Source organism: Ptychodera flava, chromosome 8 (genome assembly GCF_041260155.1).
Source record: "Ptychodera flava strain L36383 chromosome 8, AS_Pfla_20210202, whole genome shotgun sequence".
NCBI classification, from domain to species: Eukaryota; Metazoa; Hemichordata; class Enteropneusta; family Ptychoderidae; genus Ptychodera; species Ptychodera flava.
Window position 1 is genome coordinate 32,930,234 of NC_091935.1, and position 22,482 is coordinate 32,952,715.

The 22,482-nt window shown below is 37.0% G+C and overlaps 1 protein-coding gene across 1 annotated transcript in view; it reads right to left on the reverse strand.

The window, feature by feature from the left end:
• LOC139138076 (uncharacterized) overlaps positions 1 to 22,482 on the reverse strand; it is a 55,325-nt gene that overhangs the window by 26,277 nt on the left and 6,566 nt on the right. Inside the window, exons 2-5 of the mRNA XM_070706300.1 lie at positions 14,816 to 14,933; positions 13,729 to 13,919; positions 12,269 to 12,447; positions 6,819 to 6,966 (exon numbers count right to left, since the gene is read on the reverse strand). Coding sequence (XP_070562401.1) covers positions 6,819 to 6,966; positions 12,269 to 12,447; positions 13,729 to 13,919; positions 14,816 to 14,933 — 636 coding nt within the window. The remainder of the gene's footprint in view (positions 1 to 6,818; positions 6,967 to 12,268; positions 12,448 to 13,728; positions 13,920 to 14,815; positions 14,934 to 22,482) is intronic.

Sequence of the window (22,482 nt, forward strand, 5' to 3'; positions counted from 1 at the left end):
GGTGCGCACGAGATACTATCTGGTGCGCACCAGATAGTATCTCGTGGCCATGAGAAACTATCTCGTGGCCACGAGAAAGTATCTGGTGCGCACCTGATACTATCTGGTGCGCACCAGATACTTTCACGTGCGCACAAGATAGTATCTCGTGCGCACTAGATACTAACACGTGCGCACCAGATAGTTATCGAATCTTTTATTGCCTTGCTAAGGTGCCCACATTTCTAATTAGTCATTCATTGGTCATATCAGTTCTCTTTTGTGTTCGTGTGCAAATTGAAAATAAATTATGAAGCAAATATTGAACTTAATTCTACCTCTCGTTTATCATTTGGCTGACTTGTTGCACAATACGCCTTGATAATGTGTAATCAATTTATGGTTAAAATTTAGATTTGTATTGTTTCATTTTTTGTTTGAACAAATCGAATTATTAATTGCAAACCAAAAATTATACCTCAGTTCCGACATGGTTGACACAACCATCATGTTTGCGTAAATGTACGATGCCGGAATAAATTTGCCAATTTGACGTCCTTTCTTGCTAATACCTTTCGATTTATTTTATGCATATCAAGACTTTCCATTTAGCCGATATTCTGTCCTCTTAACGAAGAAAATATATCTTCTTAATGGGCGTAATCTTCATTTTTATAAAGCTATACATTCTGAGAACGCTGATGTTCCATGGTCAATGTAATACAGCAGTATTGATATTGGGAACGCATACCGCTTCATTTCAGCGATGGTTGCAAAATGATTTTATTCTCATCCATCCCTCTTTGTTTGATGTCAGGCCGAATATAGCCATATGATGGCCTGTTTCATTTTCATGATGAAAATACACCTCACCACTTTCGGTATAATGTATTTTATTGATACAACTTTGTCTCATTATTACTTGTATGTTCGAGGGGACGAATAGTTACTGATGCGAGGCTATTATGATGAAAATAAACCATCCTACTCTGTTTACAAGATGTAGATTGTCATGAGTAATACTCCTCACGTATAAACTGCGGAAACACATTTGGAAAAATTCTACCGTTTCCGATCATCATGAGTTAAAACCTACTCAAACATTAATTTTGGATCTGCAACCTCAACTGGTTGAGCTCAGCATCTTTGCACTTGATATCTCAATAGGCAATAAGGTAAATTGTCCCTCATCTTGTGTGTATGAATAGTTTTCAAAGATTTCAAACATTATTTTTTTTGTCTACCAGTCCGTACTGGGCGGTGCGCGGAGATGTTGGATTCGTTTGGAAACGTAATATCTACAGTGTTAATTAAATCCTCTGTGTATGCTGATACAACAACTTCAAAGCTCTCATTTCCATCAATGCTGCAGCAGACGACTGTAGTCTTTCTATGGAATATTGGTACGCGTGAAGTTCAAAGACCTTGTGTGACGATCATTTCACTTTTCAATCAAAATCATGATACTATCAGGTGCGCACCTGATACTATCTGGTGCGCACGAGATACTATCTGGTGCGCGCAGGTACTATCTGGTGCGCAGCAGATAGCACCAGATACCATCTCACGCGCACCTGATAGTAAGACTTACGAAAATGTTAGTATAGCTAGTGCCCCAGATAAGATATTTTCTAATGAGCACAGGATTTAACGTATTATTCGGTAATGTAGGCCACGGGCCTTTTTTACAATACAGAAAAAAAAAAAAAGAGCAAACTTTGGGCTTACACATGGACTTGTTTGACAATAAAACAACATTGTAAGTATTGGTGGAAAGGTATATTTACAGTAAATTTTCTCCATGTACAAAACTGTACAAAATATACCTTGATATATTCAATATTGTACGATGATGTGGAAAATTTATCAGATTAATAAATTTCCCGAGAGTTGGTATTTAATAATAATAAGGTGTAAGAAAAAGTTTTCTCAAATCAGTGTAAACAGGACACACCAAACAGAAGTGAAACTGATTTTCAACTTGATGCATATCACATAACAGGCATAGTCTGTCTTCCCTTGGCAAGTTCTTAAATCGACGACTTTCTATGCGGAGATAATGGTTTAAAACTCTGAGTTTACAAAGTGCTCTCCTAAATATATCAATATTTACAACACATAAATATTTCTCGACAACAACGTTATTTTTATACATTCGATAAGTATACAGCCTGGAGACAGTATCAAGATTCATTTTCCATCGCTAGGAACCAATATCAGAGGATCTTTGTTTGAAAACAGAAAGAAAAGTGACCTCATAACCTACGGTTTGCATTACCAAAACAACACTAAACAGAAACGAAATAAAAGGTCTCTAACGTTTTTAGCCCAGCAACAGTACCCCTTTTCTGCCAAATCAAATGGATAATTATAACATTGTTTAATATTATGTAGCATTGTAACTACGTAACAATTTAAGCCAGTATTTAGTAATACGAGGCAAGCTCATCCCCAAATAGCTGAGTTACATGTTCTTGTACTAACTTTAAAGAGGCACTCCCACTTGGTAACATTTTTAAAGCACATTTTTAATGCCAACCGTCGATATTGACGTGGCGACTGCGCGCGGATCTCGAGATATCGATAAAAACATGTCCTCAAAAAAGTAAAAGTTTGAATTCCGGTGGCCCACCTAAATTCAGCTTCCGAACATCGAACGTTCGGCACTGGTGCCATTGTCAATTAAGCTATGGAGTACGAGTCTATGCTGACGCTGCTGTACGCCACAGTACCACTCGCGTCGGTGATCGGTTATGCCCCGTGGGAGAAAGCTGAGTCTTACTGACTTGGCGAAAAAAACGAAAAACAATTTTTGCTGATTCCACCAGAATTCGCATAGGTGACTAGCACAGTCACGTGGGTGCGGTTGATACATTGCAGCTGCTGCGTTGTATGCATAGCCGCATACTATGCGCGCGGCGAACCACGCGTACTGTGTGGCAGACGACAAAATGTAGTCATCGGAGGCGGCTAATATTTAACACGTAAAAACTGATGTTTATGTGGTGTTGGTTAAAAATATAATACAACTGAATTAGAATAATGAAAACGACAAAAACTAAGGAGAATTTAAAAAAAACTTACCTGAGGTAAAGGCATAATGCTGTACATAAAGTCTTTGCAGTGGGAAGTAAAATTCATTACGTCGTTCGAACTTATTATAGACTCCCTAGAATATCATCAATCAGCACAACAACAAACCTTCGGGGGATTTCGGGTCAAAATCAGAAACGATCGTAAAACTTCCAAATGTGAAAAATACGCTCGGGAAATGACATGTTTTTATTGATATCTCGCGATCGGCGCGCAGTCGCCACGTCAAATATCGACCGTTGGCATTAAAAAAATGTGTTTTAAAAATGTTACCTAGTGGGAGTGCCTCTTTAAGGACATACTTACAAAATTAGTCATGAACATTTTCAATATAAAAGCCCTTATGAAACCCCACACTTCACATCAGTACATGAGAATTAGTATTACTTTACAGTCATATTCTTAAAGTTATATTAATATCAAGATAATTGTATATATGCAACTGTTATTTAATATTATACACTGCTTTTTTACCCTCTATGGCCAAGTTTTCTTGGGCACTTGTCCAGATATCTGAGCGGGCAATATTAAACCAAGGTAATTAAAATAAGAAACTAGTAACTTCCACCTGTGTTCCTTCCAAATACCATTTTTCATAATTTTTCAACCTCCCTCCATTTCTAAAAACCATAATTTTTGTCTTGCTTGCATTAATTTTGAAGTTCAATTTCTTACAGTAATTGCTAAGTTTATCTAGTTGTCGTTTCAACCCAATTACCTTACGGGAAAAATAATTAAATATTCAGCAAATAATCAGTACAATAGCTTTAAATTAATATTCCAACATACACTTCACTGTATAGAGACCACTATTCAGGGTTACTTCAATGTCAACAACAAAACGATTAAACAAAAGAGTAGAAAGTACAGAGCCTTGCTTGATTCCAAATGTTTAATTAATACTATCTTGTGCGCACCAGATACTTTCTTTTGTGGTTCCTACATCAGTACGGAAACTGTCACTGTAGCTTTCACAACTCTTTCCTTTCCATGTAATATCTGAATTTGATTGACAGACATGCCTTTTAACTATTCTTAAAATTGTCTTGTGAACTTTGAGATCATGTTGCTGGGCAAGTTTGATGAAACCAGTGAGAAAACATTTATTAGAGCCAGAACACTAGTCCTTTGAGTTAGTCAAGTCTACCGATGATTCCTCAGACTGACATTTTCTTATCAACAGATTCAAAAGCTCATAAAACACTTATTGAAATTTGCACATCTTCCTACGGTATGATATGATCGAAAGGTACGTTTTTCTGAATAAAATATGACATCGGTTATTTATCTCAGTGTCAAACATTCGATATGAATAAAATATTGTCATAGGGGAAAGAGGAAGTCTACTTTCATTTAAAAATCCGACATCGGCAAAGTGTCGTTTAATGAGGATTGCTCATACAATGTCAACTGAGTCAGAAAGGATAGTTTCAACATGAAATAAAACATGCACCACATCGATAAATATTCAGAAACCAGACGTAAATTGAATAGCTTTGTTTTGAATTAAATACACTGATAAAAAGACTTTACAACCAAATTTTCTTTAAAAAATGATTGAGGAGATGATATTCCTTCATTACAATTATTCTTGAGCGCTAAGCGTGATTGCTACTCATGAACAAATTGCAAAAGGAGGAAAAGAAAGAGGTTTAACCTTCAAATCGGCAAAGTGTGACTAGGTGAATAAATTGAACTGTCAAAGAGATGCAAGCTTAATGAGATGCAATTATCTACATCCGATTTGCTCTGGCAAAAATAAACTAATACAAACTCTAAAGTTCCGATTGTTTACCGTCTTTACTTTCTTACTTTGTTTAGCATAAAGGCAGAGCAAACCGTTCAGTGAGATGATAAACGAGTGGTAGAACAAAGTTCAATATTTGCTTCAAAATTTGCTGCCAATGCTTAAGGTGAAGGGCGACGAATTCGGACGCGCACACGCTTTAGAACGTTTATGCGCCAGATTTAACTCCAGCCTGCCGCAAATCTTTGGGTTTATTTTGTAGTGCATGTATTTAAAATCACTGTCATTGTTGAAATTGCGCTTTTACCTAATGTTTTGACCCAGTCTCTTAGAAATACATGTGACCTATAACCTTGCCATATTTTGACCCCCTAGGAAGCTGGTTTTATTCAATATGAGCGAAAAATTAACATTTCTCTCCCATTTATATGGCGCAAATTACCCATTCACCTGGAGATATTGTAAAAGGTAGCGTGGTAACACCGTTTTATTAAAAGTGTAAACTAAATGGTATTATGTCAGGAGTTTATTCGCCAAGTTTAGTCAAAATGACACCATTCAAAGCGACAGGAAGAAAGTTCGAAAATTATGTAGTGATATAATTTCGATATCGTCATTTTGTAATCGATACTTTTGTTAAAATTTCTTCACAAACATCATGAAAACTATACATTCGATAGATATGGATCTTAAGTCTTGGATTTATTAAAATTAACTCATTTGCTAAGCGTTTTACAATTGCTTTCTTTAGTTTAAGTGAATTATATCATTTTTATTCATTTCTAACGGCGCCATTTTAACGTCCGTTTCCATGGAAACGAGCGTGGTGACCCCCATTTTTTATTTCATTTTTGCACTTGCACAACTTCCAAGAATTTTTGTGCAAAGTTTCAAGAAAATGACACCACAACTTAATTTTGACGTAATTCGTGATTACTTCACCTTAAGAAAACATAGAAGAAAACCAATATGGCTAACGAATGACCAATCAGAAATTTGGACACCTTAGCTAGGATTTAGAAGGTTCAATAACTGTCACGTGCGCACCAGATACTATCACGTGGGCACGAGAAATTTCCTATCACGTGCGCACCAGATACTATCTCGTGGCCACGAGATACTTTCACGTGCGCACCAGATAATATCACAGTGCACGAGAAACTATCTCGTGGCCACGAGAAAGTATCTGGTGCGCACGAGAAAGTATCTGGTGCGCACCAGATACTTTCAGGTGCGCACAAGATAGTATCTCGTGCGCACGAGATAATAATTTTTTATCTCACAAAAAAGGTCCCTTATGGGCTTTCATACTAGAGCGTTATGCTGGTGCCACTGTTTTCATTAGCGCTCATTCAGCCCCTCACACCCGTCGTCCATCTCTAAAATGTAATGGTACTAGTCGGCTGGGTACGGAGTTCAACGATGGCAGTCTACTTTGAACATACCTCGTGCCCGAGTAATTAAACTGTCATTTTTTCTGCTGCAAGGAGCACAGTTGACCATCGATTCGTTGTTACAAGGATTCTAACATTATCCGGGAGCAGGATTATGGTGAACTTTGCATGCGGTAAGGTGAGATTCTCTGATAATGCGGCCCTTGAGCGTCCACTGTAGATCCACAGTGGCGTTTAACTTCGAAGTATGAGTATTGCGTTGTAGCCTTGGTTGGGGCAAGGCGCGAGCCATACGACAGAAGCCCAATCCCCACGGCCAACCAAGGCTACAAGTATTGCAGCTACTAGATTATGAGCTAATTATTTCGATGTGATGAAAAATAGTGCAAGTACATATATACAAAAGCAGGATTAAAAGGGGCTATACACCTTTTTACACAGATTTACAAGTAATTCTTTCGTGATTTCTTCAGAGGAGGCTTATAGAAATGATCCATTAAAATCTATTCATGATTCTGCTTTTTTTTCAAATTCAGCACAAAATATACAGCTACAAAGGACGTTTCCTACTTCAATGTCATATCAAGGATGATTTGTTTGCTCACCTTCTTCATCGGTTGTTACTGTCACTCTTATAGGATCGCCGTAATCCCGGTATTTAATGTTTCCCTCCAACGTTATTTCATACGTAGTCCACGGGAATATTCCCTCAAGGAGAGTCACAAATTCGGAATAGCCTGTTTCAACATCAACCTATAAGGACAAAGAAAATGTCTCTCAATCTAGTGTGCATCATTATAAATTAGCCATAGCAAAAGATTTGTAACTATCGAACACCTTAAAAGACAATATAATGCAAATATATATTTTCGCTATCATGGATCATGGAAAGCAGCATTAATTTGTTAACCCATCACTATAATTTTTGTCTGCATCGGTAATACGGCAGAAAGCCTATATAACCTTTGGGAGCGCATTACAAATACAACTGGTGACCGAGAGCTGCAAAATCGGTATAAGGGTCGAAGGGAATCAATTACAATCCAATGTACTATTTCAAATTGTATAAAATATTGTTCAAATAACAATCTTAAACATTTAGATAAATGAACGCATGCGTTGTAAAAAAATATACATATATTGTATTCCACAATTCAGAGAAAGTGCTGCTACATCCCGTCGTTGATTGAACAGAATATGACGTCCATTGTGCAAGCGGCTACAGTGCCAGTATATATTTAATGAACTATATGAATTAGTGATCTAATTCTGAAATTCCTGCCCCAAATTTGATGATACATGCAACAAATATTGATCTGATATATATCGAATTGTACTTAAAAGCATTGGGCAGTGTCAAGTTAGCAAATAGTTCATTTGCATATTTATGAAGTTTTGTAATTAGTCATATAACTCCGAAATAACTGCACCAAATTTGATGAAATCTGCTGCAGATACTGATCTGAGAGAAATCTAACGGAGGTGTAAAGCATTTAGTAATGTGAAGTTAATTAAGGGTTCATTTACATATTTAATGAACTTGTGATTAGGTATATAACTCTGAAATTACGGCACCCAATTCGGTAAAACATGCTACCGACATGATCTGATAAATATCTAATTGTTCTGAGAAGCATTGGGCAGTGTCAGGTTAATGATTAGCTCATTTGCATATTTAATGAAGTTTTGTAATTAGTGATATTACTCCGAAATAAATGCACCACATTTGATGAAATCTGCTGCAGATACTGATCCGACAAATATCTGACTGTGTTATAGAGCTTTTAGTAGCGTGAAGGGTTCATTTACATATATTATAAATTTTGTAATTAGGTATATAACTCTTAAATTATGGCACCAAATTTGGTGAAACCTGCTACAGATATTGACCTGATAAATATCTAATTGTGCTATGAAACATTGAGAAGTGTCAATTAAGGGTTGATTTGAATATTTAATGAACCTTGTAATTAGTTATATTACTCTAAAATTACAGCATTAAATTTAATGAAACGTGCTACACATATTGATCTGATAGATTTTAATTGTCCATGAAACATTGAGAAGTGTCAAGTTAATGAACAACTCATTTACATATAACATAACTGGAACTATTTTGTGATTATAAGATGAACAGTAAAAGTCAGAGAATATGCTCTCTAAGAGAGGGTTTACTCAAAGCATTTAGAAATTATCAATTTTTCTAGTGAAGATATCAAAACTGCAATTATCGAACTGAAAGTAGTATAAAAAAAATTGTAGTATTTAAAGCCATCTGCTATTCAAAAATTGTAAATTTATCCTTTTTGACAATTTTTAAGGATATTTCATCTCATTGATACACATTCTTGAAAATGTCAAGATTAAAGGTCAAAACTTGATGATTGCTGTATTGTTTAGAGGACCTGGATGCATTTGAAGGTTTCGGGATCATATCTGATTGATTCTTATACTATTTCAAACAATGATTAGGGGTCACATCTAAGTGGTCCCTTAAAAAAGATTAAGGGACATATCAGGGTGGTCCCCGAAAGTTTCAAGGACTCATGTGGGTGGTCCCTCAATGTTTCAAAGTCACATGAGGGTAGTCCTTGGAAGATTCAGGGACACCTCAGGTTGGTCCCTGAAAGTTTCAAGGACTCATCTGGGTGGTCCCTGAATGTTTCAAGGACTCATCCGGGTGGTCCTTGAAAGTTTCAAGGACTCATCAGTGTGGCCTCTAAAAGATCCAGGGACATATCAGGGTGGTCCCTGAATGCTTCAAGGACTCGTCTTGGCGGTCTTTGAAAGTTTCACGGTCACATTAGGATAGTCCTCGAAAGATTCAGGGACACCTCAATTGGTCCCTGAAAGATTCAAGGACTCATAGACTTAGTCATGTTCACGCTACGATCACAGTTGCTGACATCATTGTCGAGATCGGGAACAGCACTGTCATTCCACAAAGGACCTTGGTAACATACATCAAATTCATCGGCGATATCCAGTATTCCATTGCCTTCCATGTAGTCCTGTCATTAAATAATTGAGGTAATGGACGTCCTACATTCAGAATCGGTAACCTTTCCCGACGAAGGAATTAGTGCAGTGGACAAAATTCATTCAAACGTCGCGTCGTTTACACAATCGACTTGAAACAATGCAGAGTCTCACAACAATGTGACCCGTGACCTTTATTATGTTAATTAGCAAGGACCATATTATTTGGTGTACGATTCGGTGTCTCGCTTAACGAGAAAAGCATCATTGACTACATCTCCAAATTAATCATTAAGACTGTAACATACAACCACAGTATTTTAAACGGTTGGAAAACTTTACAGCATAAAAGAGCAACATGTACCTTACCCGGGACCTTACACAATCGCGCGATGCGCCCTAGGTGTCCCTGTAGATTAAAATGGAATATGCCATCATGCAAATTGTTTACCAGCGTCGCGTCGGCTCGGAGAGCATATTCAACAAAGGAGTACATTGTCATTAATCGTCAAGAGGCTCGCTTATATCGACTGAAGGTTCAGCCACTGCCCAGTTCATCACATTTATGCCAGGGAGAACATGCCTTGTAGATCTAGTCGCGTGATTAATACGCAAAGACGTGTTTCAGCGCAGGCCGAGCAGTCACACATTGGAGCCATGAGGACGCCGGGTTAAGCCATTACATAATCTTAACTTCGAGGTGCTGAACATTGACGCTTATGTGCAGGAAGTTGGACCAAATCTTTCCTTGCCTGTCAGCTTTACCAAGTAATGCTTGTGAATGCACAAGCTGATGAGCGAAGGTCACATCAGGATAGTCCTTGAAAGATTCAGGGTCTCATCTGGGTGGTCCCTGAAAGTTTCAAGGATTCATCCAGGTGGTCCCTTAAAGTTTCAAGGTCACACCAGGATAGTCCTCTTGAAAGATTTAGGGTCACATCTGGGTTGTCCTTGAAAGTTTCAAGGACACATCTGGGTGGTCCCTGAAAGTTTCAAGGTCACACCAGGATAGTCCTTGAAAGATTTAGGGTCACATGTGGCAGATCCCTGAAAGTTTTAAGGACTCATCTGGGTGGTCCCTTAAAGTTTTAAGGTCAAGTCAGTGTGGTCTCTAAAAGATTTAGGGTCTCCTCAGAGTGGTCCCTGAAAGCTGCAAAGACATCTCTGCACAGTCCCTAAAAATTCCAGACAAAAACTGTTGGTTTCCGCCGTTAATATTTTAAGGTTTTAACAGGCAGATTATATTGATTACATTTCTTAGCATCTACCAAAAAAGTTCATTTTTAATAGAAGGGCTGAAATAATTCAGTGATTATGTAAAATTTTCCGGCATTAATTAGCACACTTACAAGAAAAGGGCAGTTTAATCAAATTTACCAGGTCTCATTTCCCTGTATATGAAATAAATAAATGTACAAGACATTTTCTTAACATCTACCAAATCATTTGAAAAAGAGATCACCAAAAAACATACACTACAGCAGAATGGGGTAGAGATAGAAGGCCATTTTCCCATCGAAAATTTAAAATTTTATCATGCATCGTTTGGTGAGAACAGTAAATGCCTACAAATCAACCTTGGAACTAAACAAAATTGACAAATCAGTAACGTTTAATGGGTTCTCCTTTCCTAAGAATGTGAAAAGCTACACAAAAATGTAAAATTTTTCGAGATGTATTTGATAATTGTGCAATTATCAATAATTTATGAAATTTGTCCCCGCCTTCACACAAAAGCACTGTTACATTGATGATTTTTAAATAGATTATAACAAAATGCTCAATATCTTATAATCACAAAATAGTTCCAATTGTGTTATATTAAATAAACTTTTGTAATTAGTGATTTGAGAGTACTGTGCGAATGTTGATGAAACCTGCAACATATTATGATATAACAGATATCTGATTGTTCTGTGAAGCGTGCTACCTTTAATGAACCTGTTGTAAAACACGTGAGCACATTCAGTTAACATCTGGTTGCATATCATAACTACACAAGCAATATCAGTCAAACTTAAAGGCGGAGCCTCCCTTTAGAAAGACGCCAAGGTATGGCGGCGTTTATTGTGTAAGTGGATACCAAACAGGCAACACGCGGGCACACGCTCCAGAAAATGCAACTTTTTAGTTTTCCCCGGCGCAAAAACGCAGACAGACTGCCAAGTGGTCAGCGCGAAGTTGATGTCGATCGAACTCTGTGGTTATATTCAAAGTCTAGCACGACTGGAAGACAATTTTTTAGGAAATTGAGCGTCTGTGGTGGGGAATCAATGACCGTTAGCGATTTGAACAGACCGTCAATCAAAAGCTTGCATAAACTCTGTTTGCAGGATTAGCAAAATGTGACAAAAGGTTGAGATCAGTTTGTGTAATCAATGTTATAGAAATCAAACATCGTACTGGCCAAGTGTTTGACTGGGAGGAGACTCCACTAATGCGAGAACCTGGGATTGAAAAGTGCGGCTTTAAGAAATTCAATAAAAATGACCATATATTTGACTCGTTGTGTACCAAACTGTGATACGGTAACTTATTGCTAAAATGAACGGGTGAATCCTGGCAGAATAACGCAAAAAGCCTGGAAAGAAGAATGGCTTGATCAAATGTGTCTATCTTTTGTTGCATTATAAGGATGTCAATTACAAAAAATACTCCACCGGAGGTTTAGTGCCTTAAACATGGCGTTCTTATATATTGCATATAAGGCCGAACAGAAAAAATCTGCTGTTCCCAAAACCCGACCTACCTATATTTTACCTGCATATTTAAAAATAAAAATATTTTGCAAAAAAAAACTTCCTTCCGACCTACCTACCCTATTCATGAAACCATGTTATCGGAAAACCACAATTTATTTTTTTTGCCTAATCCAACAAAACGCTAATTTTCAGACATTTTGGGATCTAAGCAGGCCGTGAATCTACGACACTCTGCGCCGGCGGCAATTGGCATGCATCAATTATTTTCCCGGCCGTACGATTACTTTGTCATACACATATTGCAAAACGAGAGATAACGATTAAGTGCGATAGTATCATGATACAGTTTGTAGCGGACTCATATGAATACTTACACATGAACTTGGCTCAGAAGGAATGCAGTACGTTATATAATACTCAATAGTGAAGTAATCTGTCATGCGCTTTTGAATTCCATTAGAATGATAATAGGGTATGTGAGGTGACAGCCAACGAAGATAAATAGATCGATGTGTTGTAGAGATATTTGTGATCTCTGCTGCTCCAAGTGTGGCTGCAAGAACAATGTTTTAATAATTAAAGACAACATTTAGTATTATTTCAACGGTACTGTTTTAAGTTCCAACGTTTTTCACTTATGTTGATGTATGTTTTGACGGGGCAAATCTTCATTACCTTAGTTAAAGTTCATGTATTCATATATAATAATTGGTATGTTTATATAAATAAATGGTAACCTACAGCGTATGAAGCTACTTTGACCCACGTAAAATATTGCTTTAAGCACTTCACATGTATAAACATCTATTTCTGAAGTTCAAATTTAGATTTGTAGACAGCAAACTACCAAAAATAATTAAATTGTAGGCTATATTCTATCATATTTGTTGACCTGCTAATGTCGAAATATTTCATTTCATTTTTATTTTGCATAGATAGTACAGGGTAGCTTTCTCTTCACCGGAAATATGTAGATATTTGGTATACTTAGTACAGATTTCATCTCAGACTTTTAATAGTTACAAATTAAGTCTCAAAACCCTTACACAAAACTATGCGCAAGGTAAACAAATGTCAAGGTCAATACGACTACACTCAACCAGACTACGCTGTACACAAAACATGTACCATAGTCAAGTCCTTTTCATAGAAAGAACAAAAACGAGTGTATTTATCCACCGAGAGGTTCATGCAGTACTCAACCTTTTAAAAAGTGAACAAAAGAGCAACTTTCACACAAGTGATAGGTAAAATTAAACATAATTTAGTTCATGTGTGACACAGTATTACTTGAATTTAATTCAGCACTTGTAGCTTTTTTTCCTGTATTTGTTTCTTAATTGGACCAGGGAGATTCTTTGATTGAGAAACCGTCAGAAGAATCTGTAGATTGTATCCTTTATGAAATCATTACCATGTAGACAAATTCAGCTGATACAAATCTAAAAGCGAATTCGTTTTTGTTATTTTTTTCCTAATTCAATTGTGGACTAAGAATACAAAATAAGTACCTCGAATATTTCAACCAATACACTAGGTCTTCATTAGCGGCATTTTGATTGACATGTGTCAATATCATGACGACATACTGCCGGTAAAATCAGAGTTAACCTGCCGACATACAGTACGAATTTGGTGTTCAGGGTCCAGAAGCAACTAACTAGTGTATTGTTGGACAGTATTTGGATTTCCTCCTACGTAACCATACAAGAAGTTCCTCTCGGCAAACTTTTGGTCAGGAATATTTATCCAGATCTGTGATGAACTATTAGGACTCCTTATATGAATAGTAGAACAGCAATAAATACAGAATATAAAAAGAGATACATCTTACCACCGTAATATGGATTAAAGCTGACTTCTGTGAATGAGTCATTGTAATGTAGACCCTCCCTGATAGCCTTAACTCTAACATACCAAGTGCCAATAAGGTTATCAATGTCTGCTCCTAAGTGGCAGAATGTGAGTGATGTGTTGGTACATTCTGTTTTTTGTATCCAGTTACCATTATCTAACTTCGAATATCTGAAAGCCAGATAAAAAGCAAACATTTGAAAATAGTTTGGAACCAGCGCACCCGAATTTGAAATATGAAACCAGTTTGAAGGCCTGATAATTTTCTATGATTATTTAAATTATTTGCTTTGACTTCGTATTTTTACACACCAAGTGTTATGTGAATGAGTTATAACACTACTCAGGTTGCACATTCGCTATGCGAGTTTGGTAAATTTACATTATATTATACTGGTAAATTTTACAAAAGTAAGAAACATACAACATCAAGCACACTAACGAACAACATTATTTTTAAAAAAGGAAATCATATTGAACAAGCGCAAGTAACAACATGACAATTATACTTCACTTAATTAAGAAGTACATGTGTTAAGTCATAGATCCTGAAACATGATGATAGCAACCATATTCTATTTTAGAAAATTTTGGGAAGGCTAAAGATATGTCAAAGATTTTGTGTATAATAAGTGTTGTGCCATACTTGCGCTATAGTAGCAGTTTCGAGATTTGGATTTTTCATTGTTTATCAACTTGCTGCTATCGAGTTAGAGTTCAGAAACTATACCCGGCTATATTTAAAGAGCAGTATGTTTTTAAATGCTGACGCTACAAGTCAGTGCATGTGTCTATTACTCCAATAGATATGCAGCGTTAATTCAAAAGGAAGCAAATCTATTCATTCAGCATCAAGATTGAGCTTCAGCTCCTTTCTACTGCTCATACCGGTTTAAGCCCAGAAGTTGACATATTTAAACTATGCTCAATCGTTCTTTGCCACCAAGAAAACATTTATCAAAACTTTTTTGACACTTACTGACACTTAATGACCACAAAATGTTCACTATATGGAGTATTTATATCATTCTAACAATTTCATTTCGAAAAAACAGCAAAAAACTTACTCCTGATATAATATCGTGTAAAACACGATGTCATTGTCACTGTTGTTAGCAGGTGGATCCCAGGTCACAGTGCAATTCAAATTGAGGCAATCATATTCTACGTTTCTTGGAACAGCACCTATAAAAGAAGCAAAATACAATATTTTGAGATGTACGGTACCTTTGTAGTGTAAGGACTGATAAATACAATTTATTCGCAACATGATAAACATATAATTATTTGACAGGAAGACTAGTATATGAAAACCTTTTGCAGCACGGTACAATACTGAAAATAGGCCCTCGCCCTTTTCAAAACAAGTATATTAGATTAGACCTGACTTATTAAGAATGGAAGATAAAAGCATTACAGATTATACATTATTTACATTACGGGGCTCTATATATATCTATTGATAATAAGTCATTAATGATTGACATTATTCATGTAGCTTGGATTGTGTACTATGTATACATGCATTAACGTGAAATATCTGAAATAACTCGTTCCAAAATGATGTTTTTTTCCAGTCTGTGAACAAAACTTGCAGGTTATAAATTCCTCCTTGAAATTTCAAAGACTGCGTTAAAGAATAGTTTGCTTCGCTAGTCATTTTTTCAAATTAATTTAAAATTGCTTAAAATCAATAGTAAACTTATACTCCGGTGTCTTGATTTTACAAATGTCAACATTTATATGTAGCACAGTTAAAAGCACAGCAAAGCTGAAGAAATTCACCCTTGCAATACTGGCAGCAGAGTGACAAGGTCACAATACAAGAGGCATTAATTCATTGCATCGTCTGGGTAAATTTTGTCTGATGTGACATCAGCAAATCTTTGGTTTGATGTAATGTTTACGATGTCTTTCTATAACCCATCTTGACCGTTTCAATTAATCACACCTCACGTAGTCGGGTAGTTCGTAAATTCTCTCCCAACACTTACCATCCCTGTACAAGATTAGGCAAAATAATGCATTACCATTAACTTGCCGGATAGAAAATCTAAAATTTATATATAATGGCATTTCGTTTGAAGCCGAATCCAAAACTACAAACAGGTTCTATGTGAATTTTTCGAATGTATCTTCTGACACTTCGGAAAAATTTGGCCATAAAAATAATTTGATGAGAGTTTACGTTCTTTAATAGGCGACAATGTCTAATTAGTACTTTGGGTCAAATTACAGGGTTTGTTTTGGTACCTTTCCCGAACATTAGCTTTAGGCACTTCAAGTTCATTTTTAGTTCGCCACCAAGAAATTTCGGTGGCGCTGCTCTGTGTAGCGACACGGTCTGCTGCTGTCTCACGTTTTTGGTGTATTTCGTTATTTAGTGGATGCTGTTTTGTGTTTTATGCTACCAAGGATGGATACAAAGCGTAAGTTAATAGTACTATGTATGCTGCTGCTTGTTATATCAGATGCCGTCTTAGCAAATGGAGAGTTTTTATCACAACCACACAACGGCAGGCTACAATACAACATGGCCGAGCTGATTACCATAAGAAAACACCTTCCGTCAAACTACCGTTGCTTTCTACCTAATGACCTACTGAAAGAAATGAAAGTGAGAAGGAGAGGTAAAAGAGGCGGCATGAGACAGAGAACTCGCAAAAGAAAGTATAAACCATTTCTCCCAACTCTAGTTATTGGAAATGTGCGATTGCTGAATAATAAGGTTGACGAACTAGCAGCTAACGTTAAATTTCTGCATGACTTTCGGACTAGCAGTATCATGTGTTTTACTGAAACCTGGCTCAATGATTCCATTAACGACACACAAGTACGTATCGATGGTTTCCAGTTAATACGTGGAGATAGAACTAAATCGTCTGGTAAGAAGAAAGGAGGCGGAGTATGTGTTTACATCAATGAAAAGTGGTGCCACCCTAATAACGTCCACGTGAAGGTACGGACTTGTACTCCTACTGCTGAGATATTAACCATTGCTTTAAGACCATATTATTTACCAAGAGAATTTTCCCATGTGATTTTGACTACTGTCTACATACCACCCGGTGCCAATGCTAATTCTGCTGTGGATGCTATCAGCAATACCATTCAAGATATGGAGAAAAATGCGCCCGATGCGCTCCACATAATAAATGGCGATTTTAATCATTGCACATTGAAAAAGTCTACAAATAGTTTCTGTCAACATGTGCATTGTCCAACACGAAACGACAAAACTATTGATTTATGTTATACTAATGTTCACGATGCTTATTCATCCCGTCAGCTTGCTCCACTTGGTTATTCAGATCATAACCTGATACGCCTTGTCCCCAAATACCGTCCCATTGTTCAAAGAGAACCTGTCAAAACAATTACCATAAAACAGTGGTCACCTGACGCAATTGAGACTTTACGCGCCTCACTGCAATGTACAAGCTGGGAGCTGTTCATTAATACTGCCACTTCATTAAATGAATTGGTTGAAACTGTTGGGGCATATATCACATTCTGCGTTGAGTCTGTTGTGCCAAACAAAAAGGTTAAATTATTTCCAAACAACAAACCTTGGATAACGAAAGAGGTTAAGGAAGTTATCAACTGGAAAAGGCGTATCTACGCGAAGAAGGATAAAGATCAATTGAAAGAAGTGCAGAGGAAAATCAAGTACATTATTCGGATTGAGAAGGCTAAGTACAAGCGGAAATTAGAAGAAAATTTCAAAGTAAATAATATGAAACGCGTTTGGGCCTCAATGAAACTCATGAGTGGTTATGCCGGAAGAAACAATAACTCGAACACATCTTTACCCAATGCATCACTTAATTATGTGAACGATCTGAACTTATTCTATAATAGGTTTGACAATCATGATTTCAGTCGAGAACTGGATGATTTGAAAAAATCATGTAACTCTGATGGCGAACTTGTTTTTAGTACTACTGAAGAAGAAGTTAGGCAGTTATTCTCAAAAGTAAACCCCAATAAAGCTGCCGGTCCTGATTCAATCTCTCCTCGTATTTTGAAATTATGTGCGAATCAGATAGCTTACGTGTATTCTATGATTTTTAATTTGTGTTTCACGGGGAAATCTGTTCCATCGATCTGGAAGAAATCATTCATTGTCCCGGTTCCAAAAAAGAACACTATCACCTGTATGAATGATCTCCGTCCTGTTGCGTTAACATCAGCTGTTATGAAAGTTTGTGAACGCATTGTTCTCAAGCAACTGAACACCCTGGTTTCACAGTTTATTGATCCATTACAATTTGCATACAGGCGAAACAGAAGTACAGATGATACTATCCTGTATGCATTACACAAGATCTATTCTCTTTTAGATAAGCTTGACAGCTCTGTTCGTGTTATGTTTTTCGACTTTTCTAGTGCTTTCAACACTATTCAGCCTCATCTGTTGGGTCGGAAATTAATGCAAATGAACATACCAGCGCCAATGATTGCATGGATCATTGATTATCTTACAAGTAGGGCACAGTGTGTTAGGTTCAACTCATTATTATCAGATGTAATTTTCTCGAATACGGGAGCTCCACAAGGAACAGTATTAGCACCGTTTCTTTTTACCCTTTACACAGCTGATTGTAGATCTTCCAAAGCGACATGTCCTTTAATCAAATTTGCTGATGATTCTGGCATGATTGGATTAATTGACCGTGATGACGATACTGATTACCTCCATGAGATAGACCGTTTTGTCAACTATTGCGATATAAATTATTTAATTTTAAATGTTGCTAAGACAAAGGAATTGATAATTGATTTTCGAAGAAAACAAAGTGATCCTGCGCCAGTTACAATCAAGGGTGAACTAGTAGCAAGAGTTGATACTTATCAGTATCTAGGTCTTGTTATCGATAATAAGCTTAAATGGCTACATCACATTGATTTTATCATTAAGAAACTTAATTCCAGGTTATATTGTTTAAGAAAATTGCGCTCTTTTAACGTCAACAATGACATTCTCTCGTCTTTTTACGGAGCTGTGATAACCAGTGTTTTCAACTACTGTATTGTTTGCTGGGATGGGAACATTCCACAACATGAGAAAGGGAAGCTGGATAAAATGATCAAGAAGGTAGAGATGATTATCGGTAAGAAACAACGGTCGGTAGACTCCCATTATCAAGGGCGAATTCAGGATAAACTGTCGCGTATTCTGGCAGACAGTTCACATCCACTTCGACAGGAATTTGACACTTTACGTATTGACAGAAGCGGCAGATTGAGACTGCCGGCTTCTAGAACCCACCGTTATTCAAATTCGTTCATTCCCCGTGCAATTGTGAATTTTAATAGGGCTTTTAACAGATCTCGATGAGATGTTTGTTGTTATTGTTGTAGTGTTCTGTGTTTGTATGTCAGCAGACATCTTAATTACCCATAATGGGACTCAATAAAGTATTATCTTATCTTATCTTATCTTATCTTATTTGCATACATCCAGCAAAATTCTTACGGAAGGCAAAATGATCTTCAGAAATTGTTCACACAAAATTTGTTAGTATGCAGTTATATTTTAATATTAACGTAAAGCAAGGCGGCATTCATGAAATCTACTATTATATTACTGCTTAATGACAGAATTCGTCTACTTACAGTACTATGTACTTTATTCAATTTAAATCAACGTATAACACTATGACAGACAGCAAACAGAGAATAACCTACTTTTAATATGTTATAAATTACGTGCCTCATGTGTCGAATATCGTGTGCCGCAGAGGACTCAATGGTTAGTTTTAATGACACATTTGGGCAGCATAGTTATCATTTGACTGAAATGACCCAAAGGTATATTCAACTTGACATCTTCAGGATTTAAGGTCATCAAATTATATATCTCACTTATAGGAGAGGACGTTTTTACAAAACAGTATTGGCAAAATCTGTAAACCGCATACCAGTCATTCAAATGTATTTGTGCGCTGTTGAATTTAAACAGGTATTCGTCTCTTATAAACAACACAAAATTGTCGATTCAAAATCACAATGTTAATATGATATATATTCAGGAAATATGAAAACATTTGCTAGAGGCACGTAATAAAAAACATTACAGCCCATAATTTTTTTGACTACGGAGAAATGGTTATCTGCCTTAGCGTAAATGAAGCCGTAAAATACATAACATAAACATATCCTTTATAGGAAAGAAGGTATTACTCGTGTTAACTCTAACCCCTCTTTGACGAGAGTTATAATTTATACAAAGAGTCTATTTTTCTTGTTTCTTAGACCTAGGCTTCATTATGCACCTTTTTGAAGAACACAAATGCTCAAGTTATTTATAACATCTCATACTTAAGAGTACATTTAGGAAGCAGTCATTATTTACGGTCTGGGGGTCGGAGAAATGTTGGGGGTTTACGCAAAAGATATTAAAAGCTACAAGGGTGGGTTGCTCAAAATGTGGAAAGAAAGAAGGGGTTACTCAATCTTTGGAGGCTCTAAAAATTCACCTCTATCATCTTCTGTTGGGGATCGTTATGGTCATACAGAGATTGCACATATGTAGCGCAACTACTTCTCAGGGTTATTGTCATCCGTTAGTGACATCAGTAACGAGTCTTTTGTACAGGAAAATATTTGTAATGTAGTTTTTGATCACTATATGATCATTACAGCTGCTGAAATAATGTGTGGCCTTCACAAGCTTACTGTTGGCAAGGCTGCAGGACCTGACAATATAACTTCAGAGCGAATGAAATACGCGCATTACCGTTTATCTACCTTGTTATCGATCCTATTCTCTGCAATTCATATTCACGGTTATTCACCCTCTCGTGTGATAGACACTACTTTAGTCCCACTTGTAAAAGACAAAAACGGTGATGTTACTAACTCCAACAATTATCGTCAAATTGCAATAACTACTTCCATCTCCCAACTGTATGATATAATTTTCTTAGAAAGGTGTAAGCAATTTCTCGGCACCAGTGGCAACTCGAAACATTAAAATAAGTCTGGCATTTGTGTTCTCTGACCCGGACTTCCCCACTAGACAATTTTAATATCAATCAAAGTAACTTTTCATGGGATATTTGAAAAACTGAAATTTTCAACACCTAAACTGGTTTCCACGGAAACATGGGGCAGTGAAATCGATATCATATTTGGTCTTTTCGACCCAAAATACCCTTATGGTGAAATTTTCACGGAAATTGAACCTATTATTATTCGTGTTATTATTTCTATTTAATACTTTATTAATTATTACAAGTTTAGGGGATATAAATAATATATAGAAATCTAATAACAGTTCATCGAAGCTGTGGGAATTCTGAAAAAGAGGTGTTGTCTATTTTAATTTTGTCAATAGGGGTGACTTCAAATTGTCGTACGTATATTCTCTCCGCCCAGTTAGGTGTTCCTTTTGACATCACTACCCTTATGAATATTCATATACTTGCAAAAACCGACAGTCGCTGTGTCTGGCAGAGCGTGCTCACAGGTGCTGAGCTGCACAGCGTAGCCTTCGAATGCAGGCCCATCGTTGCAGTCGTGGGCGTGCACAAGACAAGGCACAGCGACTGTGAAGAGTCTATGCCAGTGTAATTGGCCTCGTAAACGTATCTTCTGCGTTGCATTTGTAGTTGTGGCGAAAACCATAAACCCTCTCCCTATGCTGACGTTGTTGGTTTTATTTTGTTCATGTGCATTAACTGTAAGCAATCGAGAAAGTTTTGGGATGGAAATAGAGCAAAGGCATGAGTTTCCGCGAGATCTGTGCTACAAATATAACTTTACGCATGCGCACTCTTTTGCCAGTGTAGTCTGCCAATATGAGCATGCGCAATTGAGTGAACGTGCGCGTGAATGTGTAGTCTGTACACTACGTCTCGTGCTATAATCATGTCGTTGAGCTTTACATATTGACAGAAACTGGAATTACTGCAGAGAATACTTTTCAGGACATCGCATGTGAGTCTCTAAGGTAACAAGTAGGACGTTTAGGAAATCCTTTCAGAAAGTTCACACCGCCTGTGGTCATTTTATGGAGTATACGCTTATACGTACCTGGAGCGTATACAGTATTTCTACTGTACAGGGTACGTATTGCCGGATAATGCGATGGAATTTTTCGTTTCATGTCGTTCATTCATTCAGATGGAAATGCCGGCCTTCTCCAAACTTTGAAAAAAAAACCAGGGTGACAGACTTTGGAATGCTAACTCTTGTATAACAATGAGGTAATTTAATGAGAAGACATTTGTATTCGAGCACGGCAACAGTTTTTGATTCGAGAACTCTCATCATGGCGAATTCACTGAAACTGTGAGTATTCAACAACTTTTTCCTATGTCCATGTAGCTGTTGTGCTAAAATAAGCGAATCCACAGGCCTTTGGCAAACAATAAATGCGTTTTTCACCAAGCTGAAAGGTTGAAAGATGCGTCCATCACTTTGGGGGACGAGCTAGATAAATGCAGTCAAACCAAGCTGGGCATAGAAATTAGCCATAGTATGACTCTGTTCTGGAGACGACCGGCCGCCGGCGGAACTTTGCAACAAAGTTTCAATATCTGAACGGACGTACTTGACTGACAGGCACAGGAAACGATGGCCAATAAAAACGCATTCTCGTTGCATTTTGATAATAATGTATCAATCACAAAGACATGGAAATTATGCCTCCTCCCAACAGAAGGGCCATGCTCTATTTTTAGCACTGATGCAGAATGTCTCAGTGCCAAAAAGGCCATATTTTTGT